The sequence below is a fragment of the Apus apus genome, chromosome 1 (genome assembly GCF_020740795.1).
Source record: "Apus apus isolate bApuApu2 chromosome 1, bApuApu2.pri.cur, whole genome shotgun sequence".
Classification (NCBI taxonomy): domain Eukaryota; kingdom Metazoa; phylum Chordata; class Aves; order Apodiformes; family Apodidae; genus Apus; species Apus apus.
The window spans coordinates 142,802,707-142,823,575 of NC_067282.1; the positions used below are offsets into that span (position 1 = coordinate 142,802,707).

The 20,869-nt window shown below is 45.4% G+C and overlaps 1 protein-coding gene across 5 annotated transcripts in view; it reads right to left on the reverse strand.

Moving 5' to 3' along the window:
• Window positions 1-1,909: 1,909 nt before the first annotated feature.
• The window catches only part of TMTC1 (transmembrane O-mannosyltransferase targeting cadherins 1), a 151,079-nt gene continuing 132,119 nt past the window's right edge, over window positions 1,910-20,869 (reverse strand). For all 5 annotated transcript variants that reach the window (XM_051627903.1, XM_051627911.1, XM_051627887.1 and 2 more), the window contains 8 exons: window positions 19,714-19,822; window positions 14,066-14,168; window positions 10,647-10,782; window positions 9,719-9,863; window positions 9,170-9,307; window positions 8,661-8,783; window positions 7,964-8,041; window positions 1,910-7,238 (listed from right to left, as the gene is read on the reverse strand). In XM_051627903.1, the coding sequence (XP_051483863.1) occupies window positions 7,098-7,238; window positions 7,964-8,041; window positions 8,661-8,783; window positions 9,170-9,307; window positions 9,719-9,863; window positions 10,647-10,782; window positions 14,066-14,168; window positions 19,714-19,822 (973 nt within the window). In that variant the 3' untranslated portion in view covers window positions 1,910-7,097. The remainder of the gene's footprint in view (window positions 7,239-7,963; window positions 8,042-8,660; window positions 8,784-9,169; window positions 9,308-9,718; window positions 9,864-10,646; window positions 10,783-14,065; window positions 14,169-19,713; window positions 19,823-20,869) is intronic.

Genomic DNA, 20,869 nt, shown 5'->3' on the forward strand with positions numbered 1-20,869 from the left:
CTGCAACAAGCAGCACCTAGATGGGAGTGTAAGAATGGCTTCCAGTTCCTGTAGAGCTACAGCAAGGGCAGCCCAAACGCACTCACAAACACACCAAGCTTCAGTATAATTTACGCAAATTGATTGGTTTTATTAACTTGTCTGGTACCCTAAAAGAGCAGGTAACACCAGTACTCACTGCTGTAACCCCCACACTGGGGCACATCTCCCCACAACCCCTGCCCCAGAGCCCTTGGACAGTACTCACCACACAGAACAGGCAGGGACACCAGCAGCAATAAGAGCCCTGCTCCCACCGTAGCCCAGGGAATTAATCCAGTGCTGGAACATGGGCTGGCCTAAGCTGTAGTACATACAGAAGAAGCAAATCCTTCCTAATGAGCCCCTTTAATAGATGATGGGCCAATCAGTTTGGACAGGTGAGGCTGTAAATCAGGTGGGTCTGAAGGCTCACCAACCATGACCATGAGGGTCACCAGCTCCCAGCTGTAGTTTGCTGCCCACTTTGCATGAAGGTATTAGAAGGAGCTAATATCCCCCTCTCACCATTGCTACCAGCTCTGAGCTGCCTCAGCCCTTGTGGTTTGAAATAAAACTGCTTTTGTAGAGGAGGGTTAGCACAAGCAAAGGCAAGTCCAACAAGTTCTTTGGTCTGTGGTTTCTCCTCAAGCAGGGCAGCCAAGAGAAGCATGTTTATGAGATGTGGTGGTGTGTTTGCCTCTTCCTTCCCAGAGGACACCAAGAGGGTTGGACACCTCTAACAGCTTTTCATCTGTGAAGCAATACATGGGGTTTATGGAGAGGCTTATGTAGCTGCCATAAGGCTGAGAATTGACCTTTTTTTACAGGGAGAGCTGCCATCCACATACTGCAAGAGCAACTAAAGCATGGAGCTGCTTTTCACAGCACAGCAGGCATCTCCACCCCACCTCAGGAGCCGCTGGGCAGCCTGGAGGCTTCATGGCCCAGAGAAGACAAGCGCTGCCTGAGCTGTCCCCACTTGCCATGCCCTTGCCTGTCCCCATGGGCACTGCCTGCCATGTTGGCCAGCTGGCAGCAGGAAGGTCCCTCTCCTGTGATATGAGAGTGCCAAAGGCCAATTATATCTGCAGGCAACAGGGGGAGCCAAGATCATCATGCTGTGTCCTGGTCCTGATGAAAGGGCAAAAAATGCACACTGCTCCACAGGGCAAGGTCCAGGCTATGACCCACCTGGCTGTACATCTTATTTCTCCATCAGTACAAACAAGGACCTGGGTAGAGGGGCATTGGGTAGCAAGCTCCATTAAGAAACCCTCCATATTGGGATCTGAGAGAACTTAAAGGTGTATTGGCTGGCTTCAAAATGAGCATGCAATTCCCTTTCATGCTGCAGAGGGTCTTGCACACACTAAGATGGCAGGAAACATTATGGGGTCTTGATTCTCTTTCAGGCCCATTTTCAGTGGAGGTGTTTATCACCATCAGAATCCCCTGAGTGAACCCAAGCCCTGGGAGCACACAGGAGCACCTGGGAAGGTCTACTGGAAAGAAAGGAATTAGAACAAAAGGAGTTTCTTTTTCTGTTCCGTTTTTCTCTTTGCACTTTGCAGTCTTGACACATTCTTGACAGACGTATAAAGCCTGACATGAAGAGCTTTTGTCACTATAATGTGTCCAATCACCAAGATCATATAATCACCCCTTTCTCATGCTCACGCTCCAAAAAATGCCTCCTCCAAAATTTTTATAAGCCCAGGCTCAAATACATGTGCTGCATAGTTGCTCCTAGGCAACCAATAACTGGGACTCCTTCAGCAGTAAAATGTAAGAAGTAAGAAACTTTGGCCCTTCCAGAAGTTGTTGTTCATGGTTGGTCCTAAGGAACAGACTAACCTGATAGCCAAGAGAACAAAACCAGACATGGCACTTACTTTTCTTACTTTTTATATAAAATAGACATTTACATACATTTTCTTTTGCAAAGACTTGGAGCATAACTCCTTTATGTGAAATCGAGCCATAAATCCCACAGTGAAAAAAGCAAAGACTTTGCAAATTCCTGTACCACTGACATACATCCAGCTGCTGCTAAGTGTGAATGTGTTTTTTTTAAAGATTTCTAATCCACGGGCTGTTTTCTTGTTTTTGGTTTGGTTTGGTTTAGATATGCACAACTGATTAAAAAAAAGAAAAATAGATACAGAAATAAGAACCATATGAACAACAGGCAATGCAAACAACTCCCGCATGGGAGGAACACGCAGCGTGACATCCACTTCAGGCAGAGATTTCTACAGTAATACAGTTGTAGAAGCCATCACTTTTACAGAGGATACCACTGGGGCGATTTTCCAGAAGGAAAAACTTTCAGCAAGTCAGGACAAACATGGCAATGAGCTTTTGCACAAAGTTACCAACATTACCTGAAGCAGCTTTGCCACATGGAAACACAAGTGAATGCCAAGCGCTTTTTTTTTATTATTTTCTTTTGTTTGTTTTGTTTTTGTTGTGTGTTTTTTTTGCTGCTGGGTTTAAATGTACATGAAAGCAAAACGGTGCATTTTGGAATTGCTGCAAGAGACTGAAAGTTGCGGAGAAAAACCCTCCAAGGGCTATTTTTTTTTCCAAAGATCGTGCATAATTGCGTATGTGAAAGATAGAAATGGAGCACTTGGGCAAATTAATCCCATACAGATTGAGAAGACTGAAGCGCTCCGTTTCACTAAGTTGGAGGACAAAGGGGGCAAAAGATCATACAAGTATATTCTACATTGCCTAATTATTAAAATTAGAATGACAATTATCTTCTTTCACCAATATTGTACTTGGTATCTGGACTGGTTTCTATAGCTGTTGAGAAGCTTTCATAGTTTTTAGGTAATTTGAGAGGTGTCCAGTCTCCCCTGCAAGTTAGGCTCTTTATTTTGGATTGTTTTGACATAGATTTCTTCCACCCATGTGCGTGCGTGCATGCATACACCCCTGTCCTCACTGAGATCCCTGGAATGAAGGCCATTCATTTGCACTGCTGCATTCACTTACTGTTTGGCCAAAACAAGGTGCCTGCACATTTGCAGGAAAATCTAGTCCAAGCAGTCTGCGGGAGAGAGAAAATGCCCCCCACTGCATATTTTATCCCAGGAGATGGAAAAGGAATGGAAGAATGCTGGACTTTAAATAAGCAATAAAATAAAACAAAATCCATCCGCTGAAAATATTATTCATGGGGACAGGAAAAAGCAACATAATTATTATGCTTTCATTTAAGATTAAAATGCACACTGAGTATACAAGAGTCCTGTCTAACCAGCTTTCCATTAATTCTCTACATTCCTATTGGTGAGCACTGAGGTTTAGCCAATGCAACTTGCTGAGAGAGCAAACTCTCCCCCACCAGGTACAGCTTCATCCATTTATTAATTTATAATCTCTGCAAACCATGCTGAGCACTGGAGTTGGCAGAAAACAATGTATTTATAACTCATTATTTTAGAAGCTGTGCAATGCTAGAGGAAGAGGACATTTCCTGTGATTAATTAGGATAATAACCAGTTGATCACAAGGTAAGTCGCTAGATTTATCCTCCCCAATAGCGTTCCATTTTGGTGGTGGTAACCCATTTCATATCACACTCCATTCTTCTTCTTCACCTGCAATAAACCTTTCACAAGATTAATGTCCTGAACAAACACAGTGTTTCAGCATGGACGCCAACGAGACAGGGAGTCAGCTCAAAACTTCACAAGGGTTCAACTGCTTTGGTAGCTCATGGTCTGGATTGTTCTCCAGATATGCTGCCAGTTTGCAGACTGTCATCTCGCACAGAGGGGCTATGAAGTGCTGGTTGAGGAAAGCAGGGTTCATTACTGAGCCCTCCTCTCTCCATAACTACCATAAACCCAGCTCCAAAATGTGGAGAGTTGGCCTTTCAACACATAAATGTAATTTAGTTCAACTGGGATTAAACTCAGTGGATATGCTACCTGCCTAATTCAGGTGAGTAAACGAACACACCCCATGCCTTCCAACCAAACTACCTCCCTCACTGGGAGGATGGCCTCACCTTTTCACATTATTCTGCAAGTAAGACAGTGTTGCAAAAATATTAATCCTTCTCCAGGACCTGGGAGCAGGGCACCCAAAGCTATATTATACTTTTACACGTGGCACAGTCAAGATGGCTTCGATCAGGTTCTAGGACAAGAAGAAGACAATCTTTTCTACCAGGTCTCTCAGGAAAGACAAATTAAGATTTAAGCCAAAGTTAAAAACACAAAACCAAGTCTTCCCCCTCACAAAGAATTTCTATAAAAAAATACAACTTCTATATTTGAAAAAATATGTTTTGCCAGCCACAAATTAAAGCTGCACTGATGTGGGGCTTACACAATATATAGTATTTATTTAATATATCTTTATGAGGCAAAGTTTATAGCTGATACACATTTTTAAATGAGACGTATCTCCCCTGACCTCTATCCTCCACGCTTCAGCAAGCTGTAGGAGCACTCTGCACATGCCTCCCCTGTGGGGGGCTTTGCATGGCACTACTCTTGGGGACTGCACCAAACACAGCTCTGCCAGCTCCCAGAGTCACTGCCAAGCACTGCCACAGTCACAGCGCTGGGCACATTGGGATTTGGTGAAGCTGCCTCAAAAGCAAGCTCACCCTGGGGAGAAGCAGAGAGCTTTATGGCCCAGGTACCTCTGAACACCCCAGTAATGAACCATCTACAACTTTTCAGTGTGTGGTGGGGAACTGACTGCTAGCAGAGGCGGTTTCAGCTTTGGTTTCCACATCCAACAGGACTCTGCTGGCGCGACCCCATCTCCTCCTGGCCATCCTGGCAGCGCCAGGGCTGTGCAAAGTTACTCCATGCATGGCATCCAGTGGAGCACCTGCACTGGGGACCCACAGAAATGTCAGGTCAGCAAGCCCATGAACACAAAAATTGTGTGAAAAGACAAGGGTTGTGGACCCAGTCCCAGGTCCTCCAACCCAACCTGGCCCCAACCCCAGAAAGCAAAGTAGGCTGCTTGGAGCTTGGGGAAAAGAAGGGAAGATTCACTAGCAGACGACTTGCTTTTGTCCCAGCTGCTCCCTTCGGAAACTAGTTTGAAGGGAGACAGCCAAGAAGCATGTGTCATCACCTTCTCCCCCAGAGGGTCTCTCCCTCCCACCTCTGCCCAGCTGTAGGCACTGACCAGTCTACTTGGCCAGTGGGGACCAACCAGTACTTCCCAAGTCCAGCCTCATCTCAGCGGGAGTACATCTAAGGCTCTAGTAGATTCACAAGCCCTAGCAGGGCTGACACCAGTCTGCACTCCCTCTAAGCTCCAAATGCAGTTGGAGTCATGTTAATAATTTGTCAGTAATTTGACCGCCAGTAGTGGCTGGACACAGCTTTTTAAAAGAAGCCAGCTGCCCCATTGGTGCATGGCTGCCCCATGACACTGAGTGAATTTGGAGCTTGCTGAGGTGTCATGGCCAGCACCACCTAAATCTGGGTGCCATGTGGATCACTGCCTCCCAGGCTTTTCCTGGCAGATCAGTAGCAAGGCATCACAGACCTAATCAGAACTGTCCTTCACTAATAATGCCAAACCCTGGGCTTCTCTTCTGCAGGGACTGGCCATGATCAAGCTCAAATATAACAACTTCAATGGCAGTTTCCTGTTGAAAGAGGAACAAACTGTTGACCGACCTACTCTACTGTCCAAACCCAAAGGCAGTGGCATCAAGCATGATCCCACTAACGCTCTCTGTGAACTGGTACATAGTCTGGTGAAAGCAGCAGAAGTGCAGTGACAGCAAGGTCCAACCTGCTCTGCAGCCATTTGCTTTAGAAATGTCATTAGGGGGAGTTATTCAAGCATGCCTTGGTGGTCCTGCATTCTTCTAACTTCAGACAATACAAGTCACAATGCCCAGCCATGTGGCCAGCTGTGAAGGATACTGCCCAAATCATAAAAAAGAGAGAAAATATATTAATTATTTGACTATTATAAGTTAAATAAATAAAGCTCAAAATAAAAGCCCCAATTCTGAAGAGAATTTATTTTCCCACTCCAGTATTTAAAAATATAGATTTATGACTGATCTGCTATAGGTAATTTTCTGCATCTTTACGGGGAGAACACTGACATGGTGTTTCGTCAGTTATGACCATGATAAATGGACTTTGTCCCTGTAAACCCATAAAAATGCCTCCTTAGTACCTTTCCAGGCTACAAAATCTTCCCTAATCTTTCTGTGGCTTTACTTTATCTCTTATATTGATCAGATTGTTTTTGGTTGTGGTTTTTTTTACTGGGGACTGGACAGGAGGACAAGTAATCCTAGAGCTTCCCATTGCCTTTGGATGCTTCCATTTTTTTCAGAGTAATTATTTGGCCTTCCGGGAGAGGGCACAGGGTAAAGCCATATGACATTCAACAATACTGACATAATGAACCTGAATTACTACAAAAATCTTACAAGTAACGTATTCAGGTGAGGTTTTCCCTCAAAGGATCATGTGTCCTACTTGTAGAATCATCCTTCCAGGGTGATATTCAGATACCGTTTTCCCTTTCTTTAGAACAATTTTCAAGTCACATATAGTGCTGTAAAAGTGGCCACCATTTCCTCAGCATTAAGCCCTTGAAACCTTTTAATGTGACCAATATGACCGTCTTTCCTGGCTCAGAAGGACCTGGCAGCACTTGCAATGAAGCCCATCAGTGGTACTTTATGTGGACGAGGTGAGCCTATGTTGAGTGACAGGAGGTGCCACTTCAACCCTGCTGCAATGGATGAGTGCTTTGTCTCCATGGTTTCCTCAATGATAACTAAGATATTGAAGGTAGCCGTCCCACCCGCACACCCAGTATGATTAAAATGGGTTCAGCTTAAACATGAATCTTGATTAAAGGAAGGTTCTCATTCATGCTCCAGCATGTCCCACAGGAGGCGAGTGTCTCCTGTAACTTTGGTCAAACATAAGCATGCATTCAAAATCTGCCTTCCATAATTCTGAGTCCTGTCAAAGTTCCTTCAGCATCACTTTAAGCAATAGGCTTCTACCATACTCTTCTCCAAGGGGTATGAGTTTCTTTCCACTGGTGACTGAATGTTATGTTTGGTCTTTCTCCTGGACTTCCTGAAACCGTTTCTCCAAGCGATCCAGTTTCGCCAGATTCTCCTTCAGCAACTTGCTGTTTGGAACCAGCTGTAAGGCTTTTTCATAGTAGCCACGGGCAGTGATGTAGCTCCCCTACAAAGAAAATGAGCAACAGATCTCATTTGCATTCCCTGGCATAGAAAGTTCATTCCTTGGGAGCACTGAAGACCATAATACGAAGGAAAAAGAGTTGATAAAACTTGATAATGTGAGGTAAGGGGAATATTACTTCATTATGCAATGGATCACCAAGTGCCTAAATTTGATCAAACACACATGGTAAGAAGTAGATGTACATTTTTCTGTTATGTTGAACTAGAAGAGTTAATTTTACTCAGTGACATTATAGTTTGAGGATATCACGCAGTGTGACTCCTTCATAACCAAATCATAATGATATGCTAAAGTATTCAAAAAGATAAGCAACCACAGGGTGGGCTGCCTATTTCCATAATTTCATGCCAGTGTTCTGCATTAGACATCTTTATTAAATTAATTAGGTAGAGAGGAATCTTAAAAGTCAACTGATAGTGACATTTTTCTAAGGTAGGTCAAAAATTGAAGCAGGAAAACTTTAGAGACGGGCAGGTTGTTCCTTGCAGCCTGCCCTCTTAAAAGATGAGTTTCACATTACAGAATATATATTACAGGTTAGGAAATCCTAGTTGGGGTGGACAGACTTTCTTCCTTATTTGGATAAAATATGTTGGGGACATTCACTTTACTGCAGTTTTTTGCAGTCTGAAGCAAATTAGGCTTTCTGTCCTGAGTAGTAGTCTCTGCACTTGACATCTTAAGGAAAAGCAAAATTGTCATACCTTGATGTGCTCAATGCCTCCCATATTCATCCAGGCCTGCGCTTGGTCTGGGTTGAGCTCCACAGCCCGTTTATAGCTCTACATAAATATGAAACATTTTTAGGTTAAGACTCTGACCCTTCAAACAAAACCAGTGCTGGAGGTGAAAGAGAAATGAAGTTTCCTCTCCTTCTGAATCCATTTAAAATATAATTTCACATTCTTCTCATATACAATGGGCAAGCTGAATTTCAATTTCTTTACAGCAGAGGCAACAATAATTTACTGCTTCACCAGTGAGTTTGTCTTGCAGGTCTTCCTTTCCCACTGCACCATACGAGGAGCCACACAAATCCTTGGGACCCTCTCCCCGCCACCCTGCACCACTGGGGTCTCCTGCACATCAGGGACATTTCCTAGGGCAGGTGCTTGCCAACCACAAGCCAAGGGTGGGCTGTGATGCTCCTTATCTGCACAGCTTTAATTTGGAGCTGGCAGCAGACTATGGTACAGCCAGTTGCATGTAGGCTTCATAAGGACCTGAGGGCAGCTCTATCCCTTCAACTGCTTTGGCCACTGTGCATGGGAGAAGAAGGTGAACTGCTGAGCTCCCAAGGCCAACAGCCAGGGTGCATGCACCATGGAGTATTAGATGCAATGAGTTAGCTCATATCTTTTTAACCTATAAAGCAATTCATATGGCTTAGAGCAGTCATACCTCGAAAGCCTTGTCAAGGAGATTTTGCTCTCTTAGCTGGTTTCCTTTAGTGAAAAAGAGCTCTGATATGACTTTTGGATCCTTTGGTTTTAGCTGAAGAGCTTTTTCTATAGCTTCAAGTGCCTGTGGAAAAGCAAGAGGACACCGTGTTACTGTATTTTGCACCTTTCCACTTCTCATGCTCTCCTCACCACTAAGGCCTCCCAGCATAAGTCATCTTCCTCCCTCCCTTGTTTCCCCCACACCACTAACAAATGCGGAAATGAGTTTTTCAGATGCTTGTGGCTGATGGGCAGCTGGGCTGACAGCAGCAGAAGCAGTCAGTGATAAGAAAGGCACATTGCTTTGCTTCAGTCCCAGTACTTAGATAAACAGAAGGTTTTAGTGAAAAAAATACATCTAATGGATGTGCACTAGGCTTATAATGTCTCAGGAGAGGTGGAGTGTAAAATTCAACCTGAGCTCTGCATGTGAACCCTGGGGACAAGGGTACCCTGCAGCCACAGTACCTTGCTGTAGTGCTCCTGCTTGCTGTAGATGGCTGACAGAAGGCGGTAGCACTCCAGACATTCTGCATCCTCGTGGAGTATATGGTTTGTCATCTTTTCGGCTTCTTTCGTCCGTCCCATCATTGCTAAAACCTGTGCCTACAGAGCCACATTATAAAGGGTTATCATCTTAAAAAGCTTAGGCCTCTTTAATACGTGATGCTGCACCCGGTGGCTGGTACTGGGTTCCTTCTCCTGCTGGTGGTGTTATGAGGCACCTCATGGAAAGGTAAAAGGACTGACCCTTCCTAACAAGTGAGGGGCAGACCAGATTTTCTCTATGCCAAGTCCCACTCAGCTGGAAAGGCAGTGCCTGAGACAAGGGTCTGAAGTCAGGAGAGGTGAGGAGGAATCAAGGACAGTAGAGACAGTTGCTGGATGGCTGGCGTGGAGATAGAACCCTGCATGAAGGTAGAACTAAGCTCTGAGCCTTGGGCAACACTCACAGTAACCCAGCCACCCCACGCCCCTTGTGTGGCCCTGCCCTGGCCAAGCTCACCCCACACTCACCAGTGCCAGTCGGATCTCTCTGTTAGAAGGCTGCAGTGATGCTGCTTCTCTGTACACCTGCAATGCTTCTTCATACCGCCCCGTGTTGTAATACAGAGCCCCCAGTGGGGACAGGATTTCAGCCTTCCGGGATACCTTCAGTGCCCTGGAATTTAGGAAGAAGAGATGTTTCCAGGTGGTGTGGGGATCAAAGTGGAAGAGCGAGGTGCAGCTTGTGCACGATGGAGCAGTGAAGCTCTGCACCCTGCCCATCCCACACTGAGGAGTACAAATTTAAGGTCCCAGGAAAGGGTGAGCATGCCCACAGCAGCAATCCCACTGGCCACCTGAGAAGGGGAGAGTGCCACCTCCAAAGCACATGTGAACATGCAGCAGGGGTGGGGATGGCTGATGGTGGCGAAACCTGGGGACTGTAAGCACAAATCTGGGTGCCAAAAAGGAGACAAAAAAAACCTCCAGTCCACTCCGCTGCACACTGAGCTAGAGCCTGCCTACTGGCACATTGTTGGGAAGGGCCAAAGTTTCTGATGGTACCAAGGTTTTGGTGCTGGGCTGAGCAGCATTAGGGTTGTTACTGGTGCAGCATCCACAGACCACCTTCAAGCAGGCTGGGAGCTGTGCTAACAACCTGCTCATGCCATCAAGAAGTCTCTGGCTTTATCATTAGAGCATCCCCCAGCCAAAAGCAGCAGTGTGTCCATCCTGGGGGTGTGGGAAAGGTCCAGGGAAGTCAACGCTGCCTGACTCCATGCTGCCTCTCCCCCCACTCCCCCATAAGCAAAGGTAAATCTGGTTTCAAAATGGATGGAGAAGGAAGGGAGGAAAATCCAAATATGCACTGAGAGATTCATGTATCAGAGGCTTTTTAGCAGAGACAAGCCATACAGGGGGAGGAGGGAAATCTCTGTCTCCCATCCCAAATTCTTACCGCTTGTACCACACTTCAGCCTCTCGGTTCTGCCTCAGGGAGCGGTGAAGCCTGCCCAGGTTCACCATGGCCACATGGTGAGTAGGGCTCAGCAGGATGGCCTGTCTGTAGTGGGACACGGCTTGCTCAGGAGCCCCTGAAGACGAGAACAGCTATTAAACTGGTGCATCTGAAAAATCCCGTCCCGAATTCTGTATGCAGTAATGCTCTGGGTGTTATTTCATCTATTGCTCTATGCATGGAAACTATTTTGGGAAAGAAATCCTGCTTCAGCCCTTCAAGATTAAATGTAGGGAAAAATGTTGTCCAAACTAAGATACAGGCTTCAATATACTGAGACAAGCCTGAGAAACAGATTTTCTAAGGGTGGGTTTTTGCAAGTCAAGGGTACAGTCACCAGAAGAAGACTTCTGACTGAACGCGCCCTCTGCTCACACTGCAGGGGGGATGCACCCCCTGTGCTAAGGACAGAGCTCACCCGAGAAGTGGCTGAGACATGTGTCCCATCTCCTGCTAGAGCATCCTGCCACCTTGGCCCACTGGAGACAAGGGCAACAGAGACACAGAGAACAAGCCACTTGGTATTCCCCACAACCCCACCAGAGCTGCAGAACAGTTTCAGCTCTTTCCAAACAGAGACTATTCCCTCCACTTCTGTTGCACTGGCCTGGCTCAGTCCCTGTGCATTGCTCAACCAGGCAGGGAGTAGCTGCTGGACACCAGCCAATTCCCGCCTCGGGCAATAAATCCCAGACCAGAGGTGCCCAGATGCCTATTCTGGAGCACGTAGGCACCGTCTCTGTGTTGCAGAGGAGCCATTGGGTGGCACTGCTTCGCTGTGTGAAAAGGTCCACCCCAGCAAGGTCCCGCAGTCCATGACATCACTGAGCACCACAACAAAATACAACACTGGACAAAAAGGCAGGTGCCAGACCACTAGCCCAAAAGCCTAAAGTTCTGTTTCTATTTGTGTATTTTTATTTAGCTAAATAATGGCTTTCCTGAAGAAGGATCTTGCAGTGCTTTCCTCAGGCAGTGCCTGTTGACAAACTACTGCATAAATTAACAGGGCACAACATAAATTTCCAGCATTTCAGCAATGTGAATATTGTATTTTAACCCCTGCTCATTTAGTTCATTTGCACACTCTAGACTAGATAATCTCCTGATGAAAACCAATATTCACAGAGCTTTGTCCATCAACAAAGCTTTTGAGTATTGGCATTTTTTAAGCCAAATCACTTCACAATGCATTTAATTCCATTTCTAGCTGGAAAGCAGAACTTGAAAACAGTCTGAGCATTTTGGGGCACTGAACATAGGCTGCCATGGGAATTTTATTTTCATCGCTTTCCAGATCTAGTTTGATTTTCCTGAGACTAACCTATGCAACATAAAAGTAATGTTGACACTTCCTGGAGTTCCTGTTACAGAAAAGAACAGGGACATCTGAAGGGACCTACAGGAAAGCTGGGGAGGGTGTAGTGATAGGATGAGGGGTAACGGTTTGAAACTGGAAGAGGGGAGATTTAGGTTAGACATTAGGAGGAAATTCTTTAGTGTGAGGGTGGTGAGGCATTGGAACAGGTTGCCCAGGGAGGTTGTGGATGCCCTCTCCCTGCAGGTGTTCAAGGCCAGGTTGGACAGGGCTTTGGGCAGCCTGGTCTAGTGGAAGGTGTCCCTGCCCATGCAGGGGCATTGGAACTAGATGATCTCCCAGGTCCCTTCCAACTCAAACCATTTTATGATTCATCTCTGTAGGGAGATATAGAAGCACTTAAGACTCATCCAAGGCCAGTAACACATCTTTTAGGGTAGGACTTTTTTTAAAAAAGCCCAGTAGCAGACTTGATTTTCTCCCACCATCAAGTGGATGCTTTTGAAAATTGTATCTACAAAGAAAGCATCCTGGGAAGCAGCTTGGCCTGCACCTCAGGCCCTAAGTCAGCCAGTGGCTTCCCTGCCCAACACACAGGGGTAACACCCGTCATGGAGGGAGACACATCAAGTGTCTGTGACCACTGTGGAACTGTCTAGAGCCATGGGTCCCCAGAGCTGGTACTTGCTTGAAAATTCTGCAAGTTAACGGGAGTGGTACTTCACAGTAACTCACTGTGCCCGCCAGGGAAGAGCACAGCCTGCAGCCAGCTCCCTGCCAGCCACTTCCTTCACGCCTTGTCATGTCTCCAGGAGGGTTATTTACACATCATGCCTGAAGGATCAAAAGTCAGTAGGCTTTTCTCCTGTTGTTTGTGTGTAGGGAAGTGTAGGAGTAAACCAGGAAAAATTAGGTTTGACTTTGGCAGAATACACAAGTGCAAAAAAATACAAAGTGCACTGCATTTGAACTGCAGCTTTTGGCAGGAATAGGGCAGTTTATCTGGGTTGGGAAGCAAAGATGAGTAAAATGTCACAGTGAAATAACAGAGGGGTTTTTATTATTTGCAAGCTTGAATTTTTCCAGGGCAAAAATTCAGAACCTCAGCCTCTGTTGCTAACGCCATGATGCCTTTTTTGATTACAAATACTGATTTTGCCTTTGTATTTATTTCACGTGGGTATGTACTACAGAAGAGTGATGGCTGAGCATCAGCTTTGAGGTAGGACCAGCCAGCCAGCTGCAGACTGAGGGACACTATTGTCCTTTTGTCCCAAGTACCACCAGAGCTGGGAGCACTGTGAAAGGGGCAGAATGGGTAGCAAACACATACTTTTAACGTGCAATACTTCATCATGGAGTCTCAGCTCTGTTCTGGAGGGACTGGAGTGAGATGGTCGTTTGTTTTCCACTAGTCATTTGTCAAACTTAGCCTCGTTTATAAGGCTGTCAATAAAAGGTAGGAGTTACAGCAGATTTTTGTTTGTTTGTTTTTTTGCTATGTGGATGCCAGGCATTGCCCGAGTCCAGGGAAGTTGGATGGGAATCAGAAGCCTAGAAAATAAAGGCCCCACAGTATCTTAGGTCTTGGTTTAAAAGCCATGTTTGGTTTTATAGCCGTGACATACAACCTTTACAGTCAAAGAGCCGCTCTGTCACCAAGTAGAGCTGCAAGTGCTCCAAAGACTATAATGATCCATTTGTGTACCTGGAATTTGGTTTCCTGTGGCCACACTTGCCTGAAGAAATGGCAGTATTTTCAGGGTGCTGCCCAGCTCAAATGGAACAGGAAAACTGTCTATGTGAAGACACTGAGAAACACTCTCGGAAACAGCCACTCTGAATGCCACTGCCACGCAGTGCCTGCATTCATTAGGAATATCAGTGCACTGCACCATCTCAGCAGCACAGGGATATTTATTTCCAAGCAACAGCGGAGGTTTTGGAAGCTTTTGACACCCTTTTAGATGTGTACTGCTGAATAAGTCAAATCAAAGCAAATAAGGTAGAGAGGAAAAATCCCTTGCTCCTTCTCACTTACCGGTATCAACCAAGAAGACACCATAGTTGTTATGCAGATCAGAGCTCTCTGGACAATTTTCTATGCCAGCCTTATAGACCTCCTCTGCTTCCTTAAGCCGTTCCTTAAAAGATAAGGAGATTTCTTAGCCATGGCAGAAAGGGTGTCAGCTTCATTTGTCACATACCTGCATTTTGTGACAACTCCCTTGCTGGGTAGGGAGCACAGGGAGCCAGCCCAGCCCACATTCCAGGAGGCCAAAATTCTACCCCATGGCATGGATACCGTACAGCTGCCATTTGGTACCCCACAGCAATTCAGGCAGCTTTCACCCATACATCTGCAATTGGAGCTACCTCTGAGACAAAAATAGCAGCTGGAAAATGTGGCTCTTGTGCAAAATCAGTGAGCCCCAGCTGGGCACCCACCTGGGAAACACACGGCAACAGGGGTTGTGTTGGTCATGTTGAGAAATATGTGTCATCTGTGAACTGATATATTTTAATTTATTTGTTTAATGAGCATCTCACTGGCTAACTTTTTCCCTCTGGAGCTCTGTTGTTCGTTCCCTTAGCAGCAGGGAAAATACAAGGAGCAAAAGCTTGTTGTGTGTGATTGCTGGGGGATGGGGAGCCTGTGATAAGGGAAGCTGAAGGAGGATGGGGGGCAATGAAAAAGCAGGGAAAATCTGACAGATTCAGATTAAAACCAGGCATTGTCAATGCATGAGATGTAGCTCACTGGGATTTACGGGATGTGCCACCATGCTGACTCCCAGATGCACTGAGCCCTTACATTTCACAGAGATTTCTAGGTGGTTTGTTGGTACTACACATTTCTAGAAACTACAGTTCTTTTCCTTGCGAACACCCTGCCTACGGAAAATGTCCCACTGCCTGAACTCTTTCTAGCCTGAGCTACAGGCAACCCAGTGCTGGAACAAAAATAAGGTGTCTCATTTGGATCAAACAGCACCTCAATGAGGTTTCCATTTCCCTCCAGCCAGGCAGTGCATGCCCACTGCCTGCACCTTTGCTAGCATGGGTTATCACAGTCTTCCTTCCCCCTAACTTCAGAGCTTTGCTGTTAGGTGTATTTGTGGAAGGAGACCAGGAACAGCAGAGACAGGCAGAGTGCAGAGCTGTCAGCCAAGCCTCTCACACCAAAGACACTGTTTTCAATTCTTCCCCTTCCATGGAGAGGCACAGCCCTATGGTGACAAATTCCACAGGCTCCTGATGATGCTCTCAAGCAAAAGCAGCCATCCGGGTCTCCAACAAGAAAGGCCTGGAGCCACCAACGTAGACCTTCTGCTCAGGAGCTGAATCCACACTGAAATAAGAGGTTGGTCCATTCCCAGCTATCGACTCTCCTCTCCTCAAGTTCTGCAAACCCCAAGGTCTACAAGACTTTTTCTGGATTTAAAGGGTGTACCTGACATCAGCTTTTGTTCTGTAGCTGCTTAAATATGTGGATTCCTTTCTCACCTCCTATCTCAGAACTGGAGAGCTGGAATTAATCACATTGGAAGAGTATGACTTGATGAAAGCACACGGTTAAGTGCTTTCACATTTACATGATAAAGGTCATCCAGCAGAAAAGACAGTGTGTGATAAAACACAGAAACACATTTTTTAAAAGTGCTTAAGTTTGGACATTTTGGATATATTAATGTGAATTAGACATCATCACCCTGTGGCATCAGGAAAAGTGTAGTGATCATCAGAATTTACTAAAATGAGGAACAATTTTTTGAGAAAGCATCTGTGTCACTGAGACATAAATAAGCACATTTACTAAGTTTTCTATATTAATTTCTTTTCCTCTGATTCTAATTTTTGGCACACCTGTGCACATATGTCAGTTTTCTTAATTTTATTTACCGATCATAAACCCGACCTTTAAAACATAGAAGGGCAGTGTTCCTTGTCAAAACATTCACACTCACCAATACTGAGCACTTCTGGCATTTTTATCACAGTTGCATTGCTTTTTTGGCACTTAACATTCTGACCCTGCCTCAGGCTCAGTGCAGAGTCTGGGATGATTTCTCTAACAAAGTGGTTGCATCAGGCCCAGTCAGGAATTGGGAAGGGTGGGATCAGCTTTTTGTGCCAGGGCTTTTTCCCTACAGTTTCTCCTTTTCTTGGGAGAAATGCTGGAAGTCCATCAAGGCTTGATTCTCCTTTACACTTAATAATGCCACTCCCAGACCTTCATGAAACATCGTACTCACAAAATTCAGAAGACTGGCCTAAAAAAATGCATGAGATTTTTATGATATTAAAAAACTTATACACACGAGGATCGCTTAGTTGAACTCCAGGGTTTTTAAATCTCGGGTATTTTTATGGCTCAGTTTTTCAGTCTGGTTATGCCTTAGTATGCTCTCCTCTGCAGCTAAGTGAGTTAAAGAAGTTTCTTATTCTTAGTGTAGGCTGATACTATTACACACACACACACAATGACTTTAATCCAGAAACTAGGGCCTGAAAAGAGCCCTCAAGCAGCACAAGATGGCTAATGAAACTGCAAGTGCTGGGAAGAAGGTGTTGTTAAAGTGCACCAGAGTAAAACCTGGGGAGCCAGCATTACAGGAGCATTGTGAAAACACTGGACAAAAATGTTTGATTTCTGGTATTAGCACCACTGCAGTGATCACAGAAAACAAGGAAAACAACAATACACTGCAACACTTATGATACCAAGCAGAAAGAGCAGTAAGAAGGACAAGCATTTATAAAAGATACAAACAAGCCAAACTGTTCTATACAATGAGGCAGTGTTTTTTTTCTACATCAGCTCTGGCTTCAGAGTCAACTATTAAGGAGAGAAAAGGGCAATTACATCGAGTGAGAGGCTAATTCCCTGGTCCATGAGACATTCCTTTTAGGAGCATTTTCAACAGCTGTAGGAGGAAAGGACCTGTAAGCCCTATTTTGGATTCATTTCCTTTAAGATCATAGAATGGCTTGATTTGGAAGGAACCTTAAAGGTCATCTAGTTCCAAACCCCCTACATGGGCAAGGACACGTCCCACTAGACCAGATTGCTCCGAGCCCTATCCAACCTGGCCTGGAACACTTCCAGGGAGGGAGCTTCCACAACTTTCCTAGGTAACCTGTTTCAGTGTCTCACCACCCTCACAGTAAAGAATTTCTTCCTAATGTCTATCCTATATCTCCCCTCTTCCAGCTTAAAACCATTACCCCTCCTCCTGTCATTCCATGCCCTTGTAAAAAGTCCATCCCCAGCTTTCCTGCAGCTCCTTCGGGTACTGGACGACCACTATAAGGTCTCCTTGGAATCTTCTCTTCTCCAGGCTGAACAACCCCAGCTCTCTCAGCCTGTTTTCAAAGGAGAGGTGTTCCAGCCCTCTCATCATCTTCATCATCCTCCTCTGTATAGGGGGGAACACATTGCACAGGACTGACCAAAGCAATCCCAGTGCTATTTCCTTGAGCCATGCCCATACACTTCCTCCCTTTTAGCCTCAGTACAAAGCTGGAGGAGCAGCAGTTAATCATGGCCACAGTTAGCTCATGCAAGTTATTTCAAGGTGCCACTTTTGGCACTTCAGCCCCTTTCGATCACATCCCAGCAAAAGGGAACCAATTTGTGTTCCTCTCCCCAAAGCTCCACAGTGATGCTGTCCCTGCAACCTCCTGCACACTGCCTGGCATCACAGATACCCTCACAGCTGTCAGACAGACTCTGGGCCACAAGTAGACAGAAGAACAGGTTTGTAATTGTACCCATTTTGGACACTGTTACTTGGACAAAGAGGAAAACCCAGAGGAGAAGAATGGGTTCTCATTGTCATCCTTTGGGCTGAAGATGCCCAAACTTCTGCCTGTAGCTGTCTAGGAAGGGCACAGCGTCAGGGTGTGATTCTGCAGACCCAGGCAGCAGCACATGTTTGTAGGGCAGCCCCCTTCTGTGGTCACTAGTATGAACGTGTGCGGCAGGAGCTGCACAGTCAGGTAGTCATCTGCTGTGGCTGAGCCTGAGGTGTTAAAAGCCTGCGGGAAATTGCTGCTTTCTGAGAAAACTGTACCATCTTCTTTTCCCTACCACTTCATCAAGTCACAAGAGGATGAACAATCTATAGGTAAGAACAGATGAATTACTGCTGGACTTACTAATGGCATTCACTCTGGGCAGAAGGCCTCGGGACTGTAAAATGGTTTTATTGCTCTGTTGACCTTACAATCAATAGTTCCAATTAAAAATTTCAACTAATATTAAAACCAGGTATTACTATGGAGGACTCATTTCCTATACCTGCAGGACAGTCTTTGTTGATGGGTTTATTCAAAACACAGCTCCCATTCAATAAGGCTCTTCTTTCAATTAATACACTACATTTCTAGGTCCCTGCAGCCGATACCGCTAATATTAAAATATTTGAAAGTTTCTTAAAAGGGAAAATAAAATAGCACATCTTCCAGTAATCCACATATATAATGGATGTTCTGCAGAGTGCCTACCTCATTAAAGAAGCATAAACCAGAACAAGAACTCTGGCTTATAGTTTTGCTAAAAAATAACCAGTTCTGTTACAGAGAGATTTTACTAACCAGATTACTGGAAAACAGTGAAAGAGTATACACTTTTGTTTTGTCTGTATTTGCATTTAGCAACCTTTTAAGAAAGCTTTAGCACTCCATGCTATGGACCAGTTCAATTTGAAACTCAAGGGAATAAAATAAATAAATAAATAAATCAGTTTTCAAAAGGTTTGCAGAGGTGTGCTGGAGCTGGGCAGTTTGTGAGGACCTTGCCCTTATCTGCTGCTACAGGCATGGAGAAAAGCAGGGCTTGGTGGTCTCAACATGGGCACCCACCCACGCCTTGTGGCTGCTTCTGGAATCAAGCGTTTTGTGCCTCAATTTTCCCTTTCTTCTGTAGGGACAATATTTCACCTCACAGGAACCTTGCAGAAATAAAATTACTGAACTATAGAGAGTAGAGAGAGCCCCAGGCAATGAGCACAGGGAACAGCCCAAGAGGAAATGAGTAATCCTTCCTCCAGAGCACAGCCTGGGCCATATGCAGTATATAAGGCCTGGGGGCACATATTGAACAATACGGTTAAATAAGATATCCAACAGCTGCTCATTAAGTGCAACACAAAGCTAGCCAGCCTTGCCACCCCTATATGTGACCATCTACCATGACAATTAGGGGACATATTCTGATGTGTGCATGTAAGGGGCAGAATTTGGGCTGCAGAGGCCACCTGGTTTCTGACATTCCCTGTCTTTGGAGTGATTTATTAAGAAACCCTGAGGTTATCTACATAGGTGTGTGTGTCTGAGGGGGAAGTGCTCACCTGTTCCACTGTCTCAACATTCAAGGTGCAATGGATTATGACTTGGCCATGTGGGGGGAGAGCTGCGGAGCGGGTATTTACTCACACTTTCAACAGCGATTTGGTTCAGAGCCACATCATGTGGGTGGAATTACTCACTGCAAATGAGTTGCCTCCTATCCTGAAAAAGCCATCTCTGAAGCAGCCCGAGAGCTCTCTGCAGGCAGCCACGGACCCATGCCTGCCAGCACCCATGTGCAAGGCCAGGGTGCTCCATCAGGATGCACATGGGGTGCTGCAGCAGCAGCGCACACACGGGAGCAGAAGGCACGGGAGCTTGAGCATTGTCCAGTACCTGCTCAGCCAGCAGTGAGGCCAGGCTTGAGTAAGCATCTGCAAACTCTGGGCCGTACTTAATGGAATCCCGCAGCAAGATGACAGCTTCCTCCTTCTTTCCTTGGGACCTGCAGGACAAGGAAGTAGGGAAAAAAAGAAAGGAACATTCCTGTAAGCGCATGCTTAGGTCATCGGGCTGATCAACTATTTTAAAGAGACATGAAAGTCCCCGGCTTGACCTTTTCAACAAAGACAAAATTACTCACTTCCATGTCCTCTCCACAGTGTGGGTACCCAGCACATCCTCGGCCCATCGCTGCTTCCATATGTTATTCTCAGGGGATGGAGGACACAGGCTTTAGTGAATCTGGCATTCTGCTATTCTGGTGACTGCCATACTGAGCACTATGCAATGACCCCAGTGAAGACAAAACACCCCCAAAACTCAATCCCATCCCCATTCCTCAATCCCACACAATGAAGAGCATCAAGTATTTCATTCTGGCTATCAGGCAAGCACTACAGGCCACAGTCTCTGTCTGTTGAGTCATAATCCATAGATTTTGTAAACCTCTTCAGTCCTACTCTACCTTTCCTCTCAATATTTCTCTTTATGGCAAATACATCAAATTTGGCCCCATTTATCCCATCAGGAGTCAAAGACACATGAAAGACAAGATAGCAAAAGTGTCGCCAGGCATTAAGTACTGCACAAGAACCTCCCAGTGATGTCCTTGGAAAGCCACATGCCCTATGGCAAGGGATGCTGTCAGAGTATTTGACCAGGTTTGCAGTCAGCTTCTGGATGTCCTTGGAAACAGGACATTTGCTCTCACCAACCCTCCTCTCACATCAGTAGGCTGAAGACACAAGAACATTTGCATTCCCTTAAAAAACCAGCTAAATCTTTGCATGCCCCTAGACAATAAGTGCTGTTATAGATCCACTTATAACTTAGTTAATACTTTTAAATTAAAGTATTGCTAAGTTAAATCTGCCTGGGATCTTGAAATAATTCCTTAGCAAGTTAATCATTAGGCTACAGGAGTCTGTTCTTCAGATCCTAAGGTTTATGAACAGAGATAGTTGAGAGATGGTTATGCTGATGACCCAGGGTGGTTTTTTTTCCAGCATTGTTCTGAATTGATTGCCATGGAAAGCAGAAAAGTTTTCCT